A 15,654-nucleotide genomic window follows, 5' to 3' on the forward strand; every position below is an offset into this window, starting at 1 on the left:
GAATGAAACCAATAAGGTCATAAGAATGATATTATTTCCACAAGTGGGCTTTCTTCAATTTCAATTCCTAAGCTACCAAGAAAGCAAAATTGTCTACTGGAGCAACTCAGAAAAACTGAGCAAACAACATAAAGAGCCGTTTCACTCCTAGTATACATTAGTTTTAGATTTTACAAGACTCCTTTGCTCATCATATTCCCTGTGTTCGCGATGGAATCAGAATTACATATAACATTTGTATGCCTACGGCAAAACGAATTTGGACAGAGCTGATTGGAACAACTCTGAGAACGCCTCTGATGTACCCTGGTCATCAGCTTTGATCTTTAGTTGCACTTTACATGACGATGAGTTAATAATACACTCCACGAGATACACGGATGATTCCTCTGCTTTTTGTGCAAAGAAAAAGAACTTAAAATTCGGAGCTTGACCACCTGATGCTATGCAGTGGATGGAATGACCCTGCATATGCTGAGGGAGGGCCTGAGGATTTGTCATTGCTGCAACTCCACGTGGATCTATGGAGATATCCTGAAAGAACGGCAAGAAAAGGGCATCCTCTGTAAAGTTATCTCAAGTACAAGTAAAGGAACTATCCGAGCAGTTCATGAATCTGATTCAGCAAAAAAGATGTTAGAGACAAGAAACTTATTCTTAGTCGATGCCGGGCCATCACTACCCAGGGTTGCCCCTTGGTTTAGTCTTATAGTAATCTAAAGGATATAGCGCTAATGAGAAAGCATCTTAGAACTGTCGAATGGTTTTGCTGGAGTGGGGTAACCCTTAGCCAAATGGAATCACACTGTGTGACCGGATGCATGCAATTGAGTTTAAAAAACACAAGCAGCACATATGCGCATTAAAATTTAAAATCTAAATGGTCTATCATATGCATGAGACTAATTTGGGGCGGTCCGGGGTCATGTGAAAATTGAGGTGGTAGTTTGAAACACTCTTGCTCTAGATTTAGTGGGAGCTAGTCAAATCTTTGATGATCCTTATCTGGTATCAATACATCGAGAAAGCAATGCCATTCCAAATACAACTCGTTATCGGAAACTACATCTATTTTCAAAGAAAGGGGTAAGAATACTTTGTAAAGTATCAGGATGAAATATGTCATATTTGTATATGGAAAACAATAGATCATTTCAAATATTCATCTGCAATTTGCAGTAACTTCTTTATTCAAGTAAGCCAAACTAGGATTTAACATGAAATTGCACAAACAATCTTGTTTCTCTAAATTAGGTAGCACCAAGTTGAACTTAATCTAATCCTTCACAAGTTCCTTTTGGTCAATGATACTATTTCAAGCATAATATTATTAATCGAAATATATCCAGATATTAGTGCACAAACAAATCTCTATAGACCCTCATGAAAGAACATAAATAATTATGAAGCTAAGAAATTCCATGAACCTGGGATAGAGATACTGGTAATTGGCGCCATTTTTGCTGAAAAGCATTAGGATCTATAGTAGCTTTAGCATTAAGCAGCAGAGCAGAGGGCTGAGGAGCAGGACTGGGTGCAGCTGGCATTCCCAGACCAAGTAATTCATCAATAGCGAAGCTAGCAGTTGTGTGTACTGTAGATGGTTGGTCCAGTGATACAAGGTCTAACTGACCCTGAGAAGCACCTGTCGTTGTTGAAGCATTATAAGAAGGGGCACTATAAGCAGAACCATTGTTACCATAACCCTGACTCTCTTCCTTCTCAGAAGTACTCAATAGCAAGTCCTTGTCATTTGCATCGACCACCTGAGCTGCAACTACATTATCTGCAGGTTCGGTGCCAATAGACAGATTACTGAGTTCCTCGGAGAAAGCAAACGGTCCTCTATACTCCTTATCAGTGAACATGTAGGAAGGCTGCAGAAATGTCTTCATTAGTTAACCACCTCCCAAATGCATAACGTGTATCTGTTTCTTTTAGTGTAAGATACGCTTATGCTAAATTCTTATGTGAAGCATATCTTTAAAGAAACAGATACACGTATGTCATCGTTTGCGAGTACTTAATCTTGCAACATGTTATTATATTTGGCTATCAAACATGCATGTGAAGTCTATTCGATTTGTGAACAACATGTCAGTTTAGCACTTTCAAGTTAATGTAATCATCAGACAATAAGTATGTTGTGTGCTGGCAATGATGACAGAACAGAGTTAAGTACCTTTTGGTACACAACAGAGAGACTGTTGAATTCGTCAAAGATGCGATCTTTGATCTCACTACTTTGGGTGTCTGCAAAGACTGAAACAGCTTGTTTTGGAGGGTTGACAATGCGTTCAGCAACAGTAACATCATACTGTAAAAGCCTGTAGTAGAATAACGCTCTATCATGAACATCCTGCAGGGAAGCTGGAATTTAGCAATCATTCTAGCGCTAACTAGACAAAGTGTGTGTAAACTTCAGATTAGATTCATTTAATTTTCCATGAAAGTCATACTAAGTACTAACAGACCAGACCTGATGAAAATCAGCAATACCAGCAGCTAGAGCAGCTCCTAGGGCTTTTTGAGTCTCTGGTGGTCTTCTCAAGAAACACTTCATCACTGCTGTAAGAAGGTGTAAACGAACCTGTGCAGCATACAAAAGTAATTACCTGAGCACCAGCTGACAAGTAAATGAGTAAATTGAATAGGGCCTTTACTTATATCTTTTAAGTTTAAAACGTGTATCTATTCTTCTTCATAAGATTGAAAGAGCTTTTAGCACATAGAGGGATATAAGATGAAACTACTTGCAATAAGTTGAAAGTAATTGGAGCACTGGAGGTGGCCTAACTAATTCTGTATAGGTGATGAGTAGAAATAGAATTATCAAGGCATTAAGGTTCATAAAGATAGTTTCGCCCTTATTGAAATGGCATAGAGATCTATCTCGCTTTTGCAGACAAGACTTGCTGAAGGTGCTTCCAGAAAATGTTTTAAAGATTTATTCATTTGTTGATTCTTCTGAAAACCTTGTGGTACTAGCAACTCCCCCATAATTTCATATATCACCGGTTATATGCCGTGGAAACATGAGATTTTCCAGTAATGAAAAAATGAGGATGCTTCTTCAAAATGTGTAAATAATGTTGCATTTTTCGAGTTCAGGTTTACTAACACAGGATGGGTAATAATAGGGGACCATTATGCGTTGAACTTAAAGGTCCACTAGAGAAGCTTTATGTTAGTAGCCCACTACACGAACCATTATATATGAGACGCAGGATAAACCAATGCTGCTTTTCTATTGCATTGTCTTTGCAAATGATTATCATCCCTGCAATTAAATGTGATTTCTTTCAAATTATTAAAACAAGATATGCGCTAGAAGTAATAGTACCACCCAAGACGACATTCAGAAATATTGCACAAGCAGTATGGAAATGGAAAACCACCCCAAGAACGAGCATATAAGACCGACAAGAAAAGTTCAAAGCTGAATAAGGAGGCCATCTAGTGGATAATGCTGCGAAACTAATTTTTTAGGTATAAAGAGAGTAAAAACAAGGTAACACATAGAATCACCTCGGCAGAATGCTCCTCATCCCAGTTCTCTATAAGACTCTCCAAAATGTAAGGACTATCCTGCATGTCTTGAGCATATTCCCCTAGCATCCAAATAAGAGCTGCCTTGGCTTTGGGTTCCTGAACATTTTTGCTACTGATATTCCCAACAACAGCTATGCAGTCATGGCTCCACTGAGGATATTTTCTGAGAAGATCTTTTACGAGAACCTACATATGGAAACTAGACTCGCTCATGCCTTCCCAAGATTATATTACTACTTATGGAACTAGGGATGGTGATACGTTACAGACAAATCAACAGTCTAGAATTAGGGAAAAAATCTCTTACAAGAGTTTCGGCAGTCACATGTTCCTTTTCCATTTCCAAAAATTGAAGCAGCCGATCGACAATGGCATTTACATCATACTGTTGCAGTGCAATCTTCCCAACAGCTCGAATTGATTCTCTTGCCATTGGAATATCAACGTTCGCAACATATTCACAAAGTTCAGTCACTGGAATAGAGCCAAAAGGTTGGTGTTAGAACTCGACTGGAGGATAATTAGAAAGCTCGCAATATCATTTTGTTTTCATAAAGATTAAGCATTCATAGAGTGATCGTTACCAATCTCATATGTATTGCTCTCATTTGCCACAGCAGTCAACATCTCAAGCTTCAATTTTTTGACATAAAATGGTTCATTATACTGGCAGTAGAAGTGCTTGTAGTCTGAAGAGAAAATAAATGGTGCACGCATCACTAGTAGATGGAGGTGGCTTAGCACTGCATATGATTGCTCAGGACTTCCTGAGCTTACCAAGGTAAGCAGAGGAGCTTTAATTCGCTCATACACCTGGAGAAAGATTTGATGAAAATTCTTTACTGTAGTCCATATATGAAGAACTATTAGCAAACAGAATTCGCCTTATTGAAGTTAATATATACAGAAATTTGAAGCACGGTTTAATAATTCAAACATTATAACAGTAAACAGTGCAGCGGTTGGAGATTTTTATCTTTGAGAAGGAGTACATAACAATATGACTGATCTTATGAGAGTTAACAGTAAGCCACATAGTGCACCATCTAACATGGAAGCCTGGTTTAGAAGATTTATGCACCTTTATTTTTATACATTTTATATGCAAGCAGAAGAGAATATATACATTATACTTGAAATGAAATGAATAGAGGATTGAGAGTGTTGAATGAAAACACAATATAGGAGTCACAACACCTAAAAAGATAAACGTGATATATATTCAAGATTGTGCTGCCTTGGAACATAATGTGCACCCAAAGTACAGGGAAGTAAACTGCAAGCAGACTAAGAGGGATGTAAAATCTTCCAAGAAAGTATTGAAGGTTTCATAACATGTTAAAATGTCAACATTAAAATGTCGATTTGCTCGAGCTGATCACTAAGAATAGTGTCATTCAGGAGTTAGAAGATGCAGCTAGATGTATAAGTTTGCATACATATAACAGTGTAAAAACAGGTCAAAAGACATGGCAGTTGTTTATTGAAACTTCACGCACTATGAAAAGGGCACAAGAAGTCTGTACAATTTCAAATGCCAAAACCATGGAATAGGGGTAAATCTTACTTGGTCACTAAATTGGCAGCTAAAAGCTTGCCTGAACTCAGTCAGAAAATAACTGGTGGTAATGTCATCATTAACTATGAAGCAAGAGGTGATAAGACAAAAGTATGAATTACCTGTTGATGAACATCAGTCATGGACAGGGTCATATGTAGAAACACCTTAATGGAAGCCAAGACAACTGCACCATTTGCATGCTGAAGTCTATCTTCGAGAAGATTCATGATGTCAAAAATCTCATCACTATCTGAGGGAACATATTTAGAAACCAACTCTAAAACAATACATTGTGCCCATTCATTGAATTCTTTAATCCTGCACCCAACAAATGTAAAGTTAGGGACTTCTCTCCAGAAAGATAAAATTAAGAAATGGAAAAAAGAAAGATCTTTGCATCCATGTATGTGTAGTTGACTTCACATGTGAATGTATGAGTGCAAGAGAGGGACAGAGGTACCAAAAGAGTGATTTACAACTATGATCTTCCATTTTCTATTAAGGTAACGTATATATTTGGTGACAGATAGAGAAAGCATCAATAGAGTGCATGTTTAAAAACCAACAGATTAGGATTTAACTGTACTGCTCTAATATTGGCATGTGGAAATACGAAGAAAGTGCTATTTTTGTAATAGAATGTGGTGAAATAAGAATCAGAGAGGAAATACTTGAGATGCTAGCTAGGCAGTTATCCTCAAGAAAAATCTGAGTCTTGAAGCCAAACAATTAAATTTTCTCATTTTGCTAAAAATATCATAAAGCATCTAAATTTGACCAAGATATCTGGGGGAACAATTTTTTGTCTGAAGGTAAGAAAACGCAATTAACAAAGACTATCTCCATGTACCATGAAACTAGATAATTAGTTACGTCACAAAGTGTATCCTGGCGATAAATCATTTGACAACAGGACGGAATGGCGCAAAGGCCTCAATTGTAAGAGAAGAAAAATGTTTCCAATTATCAATGCCTATGGTTGATACCTATTTAGAAAGTAATATATAACTGGCTTGCTAAGCAAGGCTTCTCTTTCCCTTGCTGCTTCCTCCGATTTACTTGCTTCCAGAGTCCAGATCTCTTGTAGAGAAGTCAAACAGTTTGCGACCACCTGATTAAAGAAAAGGTAAAAAACTTAGATGGAAAAATAGGGTAAATAGTTTCCCGTAAGAATAGTTCTGATCAACCAATCAATTAATGTTGCCCCCGGTATTCATATTCTGAATTTACATCAGGAGAAAGTTCCTGAACTTCAATCTTAATACTCTCTGAATTTTTTGTCTCAAACAATTTACTTATTTACCAAGTAGCAACCATAATAGTTGCATAACTTAACTGATGATCTTATATAGAAGGAGCCGCTGGTTTGAAGGTGGCCTAACCTGGGCATCTTTGTCTTTGAGCATTAAATGCTTGAGCAAAGCTGGAAAATCAGCATCAACACATGTTGAAGCTGAAATATGATACAGCTTGAGCACTCCAACAGCTGCAACCATCCTCACATAACTATTCCCATCCTTCAACCCATTCCCTAATGGCCCCACCAAGTACTCCACCAAATTCGCCACACCAAGCGAGCACAAACTCCTCAAAGCCAAACCACGAATCATTGGATCCTCATCCTTGCAGTCTCTTTGAAGAAAGTTAATTGTCAAAAGTGCAAGATCTGGATTGTGCTTTGCATAATTCCCAACGTACAAGTAACACATCTTTTTAAGCACGATGTCTGAGGTAGCCGAGCACATCACCATTTCACTAAAAACTGATGATACATCAATGCCAATGGTCATGTAAGAGATAACCTTCTTGAAAAGTTCCCTCTTTGTGTCATCAGTACCGGGAGCTCGACTGCCTGCTAGCTGGCGAAGCTGCATCTTAAGATCTGAAACCTCTCCTTTTCTGATGGAACCAAAATGAAGGTTAGGATTTCAAGTATTACTACCATCTGCATTTTTCTGAAGGCTGAGTGTGCAAGAAACCCAAAGAAGACTTACTAGTTTTTCCATTTTAGCACACCCAAATCACTATCTTATACCATTGTTTTCTCAAGCAACACAGAGGAACACAAATACACAATCGTCAACAACAGAAAAAGGGAAAACAAAAAGACATGAATTCAACTGTTAAGACAATCCATTTTGCCAACATTGCGAAAATATAACATACAACAATAAGAACTAGTGAGCAAAACAGTTTCTTTCTTTCTTTTCCCAATTTCAACAGATGGTGGGCTCATGTTTTCTGGGTGGAGATTGAGCATAAAATCTCCGGTAAATCCACTCCCTTACACAGTAGGTTTCAAGAATCAGTACAGTGAAATTAGACCCCCATCCCAGGATTATAATCTACTTTTACCCTTCAAAAATAAGAAACCATCTCAATTCCACAATGTCTTTGAGGTTTTGATTTTCGTTATCAGTGGTTTGGCAGTTTAATGCACCGTCAAATACTCCAACTTCAACTTCTCCGCCAAAAATTACAAACAAACCACGCAGGTATATATATATACACACACGCACCACACATACAGGCACAGAGAGAAGTATAGAAATTGGAAGAATACCCAGATGGCTGAGAAGGGGAAGGGGATCGCTGAGATTGAGCTGGCGGTGCCATAGCCGATTCCTGATTTCTCCAAATCCAATCAATTCACACTGTTGGGCGAGATAGTGAAAATTGAGTATCTATACAAGCGAAGAAAGTTGGATCGTGACGGCTGAATTGGATCTCCGGAGACTGTAGAGTTTGATCCCAAATATGCAAACGGAGAAGATATTGGCAGCAACCTTATACCCCCACCCACTCACACATTCATAAATAATAGAAATAAAAATAAAAGTATTGGAATTTTCATTTTTACGCTCGGGGGCTCATAAAAACTGTTAATTACGTTAGCCTCCCCAATAATTCTTATTTTTCTTCAGTTCCTGCCCCTACTAAGCTCTCAAAAGGACACAACGGAGGGAGGGATAATACGGGAAAAGCACAAAAGTTTGATACTTGTACAAATATGATGATCTTATCTTATGCTTTAGATGTGTTTTGAGTTGGGTTTTCGTAGAATGGAATCACATTTCAGTAAAGTTAAATGCAGTAATTTTGTTATGGTTTAATTATAAAAATACCCATTGTTGTTAAAAAAAGAAGAAATTATCCCTTTTTTTAAGTTTTGATAAAGTTGAATGCAATTAATTAAGTAAAAAATATCTTGAATTTATAAACTTATAAATTTTCTTAAAAGAGTTTCCTACTTCAATTTTAGAATGTTAACAAGTTTATTCAATTTTTATTATATTAACTACAAAATTATCATTCCTAACATTATACAAGTTTACATATCTATGCAAATACTCGGAGTATTTATTTTGAAATAAAATCTAAGTTCATAAAACGTACGTATTATAAAATATATTTATGAGCATATAAGATGTTTTCTCTTAATCCATTCCAAAATTAAATCTCAATTAGTACTGAACATTGGCAAGCAAGAGATGAGGAAATAGAGATTTAACATATACTCTACCCAACTATTTGCCAAGTATATTTATAACATCAAGAATAAAAAGATTATCATCACCTTTTGGATTATAGATAGAAAAACATTCATTACAGATTACAAGGGCCTGAATCAAAAACTCTAATTTTCGATAAAAACTTATAAGTTCATCTCTGTTCCTTTGAAACCTTATGAAGAAGCAGCAGCAGCACCCTTCTTCTTTCTTGGATTCGCTATAGTACCTACAATTCAGAGAGAAGATTGCAAGATAGTTTATGTGAGATAAATACAAAACCAAGAATATGTTGGTAACAGAGATGACACACTGAATATTGCTTGCTTGCCTTCTCTAAAGCAGCTCTTGAACCTAACAGCAACATGACGAAGGTATCTCATGCGCCCCGTTCCTGTGGTCTTTCTTCGAATTGCTTTCACACTCCAGTTATCTGTGACCCAACCACAAAACACGCACACATATCATCAAACTTGTAAATTCACACACAGGAAAAAAGAAGTGCTGGCAGTTTTTGTGTGTAAATCATATGATTCCAAGAAATTACAATATTCAAACTGAAGTAGAATCACAGGTGTACCGAGAGCAACTTGAGAAATAGATACCGGAGGGGTCTTAATAGAGCAAGGCACTCACTCTTGCATCAATGTAACAAGTCAGTCAAATATGCAATCAAACTTCACAATTGAATTTCCACATATTAGCATGTTTCTTATGATTCAGCCTATATCTATAATCTGTTGTATTGGCTGATCAATATTTTGATCTATGTCATCATTTTGGAGTTAAATTTCCAATACATATCCATTTCAATTGCTCCAATCTGAAAATTTTAGTGGTGATAGATCTACCTTCGCATTATAACATATAAGGCTTCTAAACATATCGTACCTACTGCAACATTTTGAGATCCAAAAAAACAAACTTTAATTACTAGGTCAAGACTATAAAAAAGAAGCAAAAGAATTGTAAAGCTTGAAAGAATATCATTTCCTATTCCGATTCAGCAAGGAATCACCACAAATTGAACTGAAAATAACTGTTGCTGCATTCTTACTGACAAGAGACAGAGAGAAGAATATGGGAGTAACAAATTTGACGAACAACTCAGTCCCTTAGATGTTCATTAAAACTTGCGATCATATTCGCAAATCATTACAGGTCTGTAAGGCTCATCACCATTGTCCCATACACTCCCAGAAGAAATACCACAACACACATGTTAGTGATGCCATCATATTTGTACAAGTAATAACATGAACTCGTAAACAAATCAGTACAGAACTTCATAAGGATAATTGCTATTTTGGTCCTCAAACAAATTATTGTTTTTTTGGCTTGTCTAGTCCTTCCGTTAATGAAACCATTGAAGTTAATGGAAGTTTCATTTGAAGGGGAAAAATGAACTTAAACAACAATTTGTTATGAATAAGATTGTGAAAAAGTCCTTATTTCGAATTTAATTATATAAGAAACTTATCATAACATTTATAAAAATATATTATTTAAAATAAAATAAGATATTAAGATGATTATGAAATCATATTATAACAATATGATGATATCATCTATTTTAAGTTTTTGCATTTATTAATTGCATTAGAAAATATAGCAAATGATCAATAACCAATAATTAGTTGACTAATTGATTTTATTTGCATATGTAAACATATATATTATACAAGACTAATAAAAAATATCGTAATTGTTATTAGTCTTGAATATTAATTCATGTACTATTAAAACTTTTCTATAAATGTATAAAGAATTCTAGTATAGTATTATTATTATTATTGTAGCCGTCGAGCGCGGTTTTTGCAGTCTACATAAGTATAACACGAAGCCCAATTGTTAAATTCTGGTCTCTTTTTACTAGCTCAAGACCAAGCCAACGCCAATTGAGTGCGGTTTCAGTGGTTTTCCAATTACGCGAAAATGCAATTACAGTAACAACTCCCGGCATAATTCTAAACTAGTGAATATGGCACAGAATCCTATGTATGTGCATAATTTTTAAAAATGAATTAAAAGAAAATATTTATATAAATTGTATATTGGGTTTTGTAGTTTAAAAAAGTACCTAATAATATATATTAAGATAATAAAAGATAATAAATTAATATAAATATTTTGATTTTGTAAAAAAAATTGACAAACAAAGATAATAAATAATATAGGAAAACTAAAATAAATGAATGAAAGAAAATAACCACAAAACGTAGTTATGCAAAACCACGATGATTGGAGAAGTTAAGAAATAATTACTTAATTAATTTGAAATTTTAAAAATAAATGACATACCAAAATTAAGTGAGTGCTCGCATTTAATACATAGTATAGATTATAATACTACACTCCAATCACTATAGTTTAACGCACAAGTAGGCAAACCCGTAAACATACATATGAATAAGGGTACATACATTTTCTGGTGCGTGCGGCGGGGTAAGCACAGGCGGCGCAACGGCTCTTCTGAATGTGGAAGCTGCGGCGGCCACACCTCACACACAGTGTGTGCGTTTTGTTCCTTCTCTTTCCAAAACTCCCCGTTCCCTTCCCCTATTAATGCTCATCATTACCACCCAAAACAACGTCAAATTCCGCATACAGAGAAATTCACAAAACCTGCAATCGTTTTCGATTGATAAATAAAGAATGCAGAGAGTGAAAGCGTGTCAGTGTTACCATCAGACAAGTGGAGATGGAGAAACCCTAGCGATCAATCGGAAACTTGGTGCTGAAAAATGGGAATAGTGTTTGTACGAGGGAGAAATTACGGCTTTTTGTCCAATTTTTAGTGGGTTGGGCTTTGCTCATTGGACCGTTGATTCAGATTGGGCTTGTTAAATGGGCTCTGCTTATTGGGGCCTGAGTTGTTGGACTTCTCTAAAACGGCGTAGCTCAAAACTCGTAACCTTAAGGGGTGTTTGGCTAAGTTTATTTAAAATATCTTATAAGTTCGTACATCTTATAAGATGTTTTTAGAATTTATAAGATGTCGAATATTATTTTAAGAATAAGTTAATGAAATTTCTGGATAAAATAAGATTATGGAACTTATAAGATACTAAATATGACACATTTATAACTTATTTGAAAGGATTTGCTAAGATATTAAAATAAGTTGGCAACTCCCTACTTCTTTTTAAAATTTTATTTTGAGAGCTTATAAGATATTTTTCTAAAAAATTAACCAAGCACTTTGTAGCATCTTATAATTTCTCAAGCATCCTATAAAATATTTTAAAAAATTTACAAACACCCTCTTAATCTGATATAGCCCAATTGCATTGTGATATATGGGCCTTATAGCCAGAAGCCCAAGTTAATGGATCTGGGCTAGCCACCATTTGGCCCAATGGTTCTTCGTACTCTCGAACTTTATCTTTTGTCTTGTTATTTTCACACTCGATGCATATCTATACTATTTATTGAGTTTTGAGTATATAAGGTTGTTTGGTTCAAATAAGAGGAAAAGAAAGTGAAAAGGGGAGGAGGAGAAAAAGAATAATTATTTTTTTTCAAATTGTTTGGTATGTTTGGGAGGAGAGTAAATCCCAAATACTTTTTCCACTTGTTTGGTACGAGAAAAAATCATATTAAGAAGAAAAAACTATTTTTTGTAATTTTATTGGATAATCATTCTCTTCATTTTGTATTAAAAAATAAATAAATAAATATTATACTAATACAGTTTTAGTATATTAAAGATTTAAAAATCTTATTAATAAAGATATTTATAAAACAAGAACAAGAATATTTTTTATTAATAAAAAAATTCATCGTTGACTTCGATGCAGTAGGCTTTCAGCATTTTGTTATCTTTTCTTTCTGGTGATTATGTACAGTATTATTAGTGCGGAGAAAATAAGAATTAAAGGAAAATTAAAATATATATGAAAAATAGAGTAAATAAAAATAAAATTTATAGGTTTTTGTCGTTTTTGCCTTATACTTTTACTTAACCGCCCAATTTTGGAGGAAAATAAAATTGGACTCCCAAAGAATTTTATATACATCGAGTTTTACTTTCTTTTCATCTATACCACATAACCAAACACCCACTACAAAAAAAGTGGAATTTGTAATGGCTACTTTACAATACGCACGACTTTTGTTTCAAATTTGTAAAGAATAATTTGTGATGATGTCATATTGAACATAATAAAATTTTTACTAAATTGTAACTGCACCAACCGTTGAAGGGGACATTACAAAGTAAGTATATCACAAAAGCCATTACAATTGGTCACGATTTTTGTAATTATTTTTTAAATTAGAAACGACCAATATTTCTTATAATGTCCGCCATTACAAACAATGCATAAAAGGCCGCTACAAATTTTTAAAAGAGAAAGACTGTTACAAAATTCAATAATTATTTTTTGCCGTTATTAGTTTCATATAATTTTTGGGACGGCTAGTAGAAAAAATGTACTGCCGTTACAAAGGCCGACTAAAAACCATGACAAATTCTATATTGAAAGGGTGTCACAAATACCGTGGGAATATGGACGACTACTTTGTCCCCTTGTATTACAAAAGTCATTCTAAATGATGAAATTGTATCGGCTACTCTTTTTTTAACAGCTATATTTCGCTCCAAAAGTCGTTACAAAAGCTGACACAAAAATGCTTATATATATATTTGTGTTGCAAGTTATTTTCATTTCATTTGTTCTAAAATTAATTATTAACCACTCTCTCTCAATATCTATTTGATTTTCGTGCATATACACTTGATTATGTAGAATTGCTTAATTTTTGGATAGACAACTGCCGATCTCTTGAGCTGGTTGCCCAAGTAACAATGACTAATTTAACCATTTTTGTTAATTAAACTATATTTTAATTATTTTAGTTTTATGATTTTTTGATTTTATATGTTATGTATTATTAACTAGTGTAATGAATATTTATAAACTTATAGGTCACATTATATAATTATATATACATTTGTGAATATATAGTGATATATCATCATATTATGACAACTGATGAGATGAATGTATGATAAGAGCCTCCCGAGGAGGGCAAGTCTTATATTGGAGTTTGAGGATGAGGTTAAGACTTTCATAAAATGGGTCGAATGTCATCATGGACATATGAATGGTCAAAATGAGATGCCCTTGCCGGAAGTGCAAAAATAAAAATTTCAGAGCACCCGACGATGTTAGTTATCACTTATGTATGCAATAGTTTATGCCACAATATTATAATTGAATTTCGTATGACGATGAGAGGGTGTAAGAGTGATGCAACGGCTGTCCCTCCAGTGCAAGAGGAGCAAACCCCAGTTGCTCAAGAGGGGGGGTACTTATTCACACTGAAGTGATGAATAACAGATGGATTAGCCGTAGAGGATGGTTTTTTATGCAGTCATGTCGGGTTATTTTTCTTCTTATCACGATAGTGTGTCTGATGATGGTACGACGTCCTGCTTATTGATACTGGTCCTAGTTCATATTATTACAGCGGTAGCCCCTATAATTATGTGTCGGGGTTGGCAAACTGTTTTTATAATGCTGCAAACTAGTTATTGTAGAGCAGTTGTCTCCAATCCCAATTGGCGTCGATTGTTGGTTCGGTGGTTATCAAAACGGGCGGCTATATTTTTAGTGATCATCCCAGTAGGCTAATAATATATTCCCTCCCGGTCACATCCTATCGTGATATTACTATAGTACGAAAAAGTTGATAAAGGATTTGAGTTTACTTGTTGAAAAAATTGATGCGTGTAAAAATGGTTGTATGTTGTACTGGAAAGACAATATCGATTTGGAATACTGCAAGTTTGTAGAGAAACTAGGTACAAGTGAATGCGGGAGAGAGACCCCCGCCGTAAGAAGTCCCAGTATGTTGTTCTTAGGTATTTGCTGCGTACTCCCCATCTACAGAGGCCGTATACTTCGAGAGCAACTAGAGCACATGACATGGCATACTACACTTCAGATGGAGGAGGGCTCCATGTATCATCCTTTCGATATAGAGACTTCAAAGCATTTTGACCGGACGTATCCTCATTTTGTTAAAGAGTCTCGTAATGTTCGACTTGGCCTTTGCATAGACTAGTTTGCATCGCGCGTGCAGTACGGTCGTACTTATTCATATTGGTTCGTTATACTTACATCGTACAATCTCCTCCCGGGTATGTGCATAAGTTCTGAGTACATATTTCTTACGATGGTGATCCCTAACTCTTGTAATCCAAAGCTTCTGATTGATGTGTACTTGGAGCCATTAATCGAAGACCTGTTGCAATTGTGGCATGTGGGAGTTCGAATATACGACAATGACACGAATTAGGCATTCATTATGTAGGCCGCGTTGGTGTGGACTGTGAACGACCTACCCGCCTATGGGATGTGTTTGGATAGAGTACCGTCAGTATTATGGGTTGTCCACTTTGTATGGATAACACACGGGCATTCCATCTGCAGCACGGTAAAAAGGCATGCTACTTTGGCTGTTACAGTAGTTTATCCCTGATGACCATCCATACGATTGAACAAGAAAGCCTTCACATTGAATGTATGGAATATAAAGTTGCACATCCAAGGCTGACAGGAAAGCAGATCCGCGATTGGGTTGCAGACGTCAGTCCTATAATTGAACAACCATTGACACTCTCTTCCGGTTATGGTAGCAACTACAAGTGGACGAAGAAAAATATTTTCTGGGATCTTCCATACTGGCAATGCATCTGATCCGACACAATTTGGACGTTATGTACATTGAGAAAAATGTATTTGACAATATATTCAACACTGTGATGGACATAGAGGAAAAGACGAAGGATAATTGGAATGTAGGAAAGGACTTGAAGATCATCTATAATTGGTTGGAGCTTGAGTTGGATGAACAGAGACCGAACGATACGCTTAAAGCGGTCTAACATTGTCCGTTGTATCGACATGACGAAGTTGAGGATGTACGACATGAAGAGCCATGACTGTCACATATTGTGACGCCCCAAAAATTATAATATATAATTGGGGGATTAATTGATAATTATTTTGTGAAATTTAGTTA

At 35.6% G+C, this 15,654-nt stretch overlaps 2 protein-coding genes and 1 non-coding gene across 3 annotated transcripts; all 3 read right to left on the reverse strand.

The window, feature by feature from the left end:
- Positions 1-3: 3 nt before the first annotated feature.
- On the reverse strand, positions 4-7,929 carry LOC105170114 (adaptin family protein). The gene is made up of 11 exons (XM_011090774.3): positions 7,677-7,929; positions 6,496-7,012; positions 6,100-6,224; positions 5,233-5,431; positions 4,137-4,365; positions 3,860-4,026; positions 3,529-3,738; positions 2,480-2,590; positions 2,183-2,359; positions 1,428-1,877; positions 4-534 (listed from the first exon to the last, which is right to left on the reverse strand). The coding sequence occupies exons 1-11, from the start codon at positions 7,727-7,729 to the stop codon at positions 244-246; spliced, it is 2,529 nt and encodes an 842-aa protein (XP_011089076.2). The 5' UTR covers positions 7,730-7,929; the 3' UTR covers positions 4-243.
- Positions 7,930-8,672: 743 nt separating this feature from the next.
- On the reverse strand, positions 8,673-11,424 carry LOC105170194 (large ribosomal subunit protein eL37z). The gene is made up of 4 exons (XM_011090893.3): positions 11,308-11,424; positions 11,046-11,181; positions 8,954-9,055; positions 8,673-8,851 (listed from the first exon to the last, which is right to left on the reverse strand). Exons 1-4 carry the CDS (start codon positions 11,308-11,310, stop codon positions 8,799-8,801), a joined length of 294 nt encoding a protein of 97 aa, XP_011089195.1. The 5' UTR covers positions 11,311-11,424; the 3' UTR covers positions 8,673-8,798.
- LOC148789307 (small nucleolar RNA SNORD25) lies at positions 9,724-9,808 on the reverse strand. The gene has a single exon (XR_016062690.1). It is a non-coding gene; the product is annotated as a small nucleolar RNA SNORD25 (small nucleolar RNA).
- Positions 11,425-15,654: the final 4,230 nt, after the last annotated feature.

This window comes from Sesamum indicum, linkage group LG1 (assembly GCF_026168435.1).
Source record: "Sesamum indicum cultivar Baizhima isolate 11 linkage group LG1, ASM2616843v1, whole genome shotgun sequence".
Taxonomy (NCBI): Eukaryota; Viridiplantae; Streptophyta; class Magnoliopsida; order Lamiales; family Pedaliaceae; genus Sesamum; species Sesamum indicum.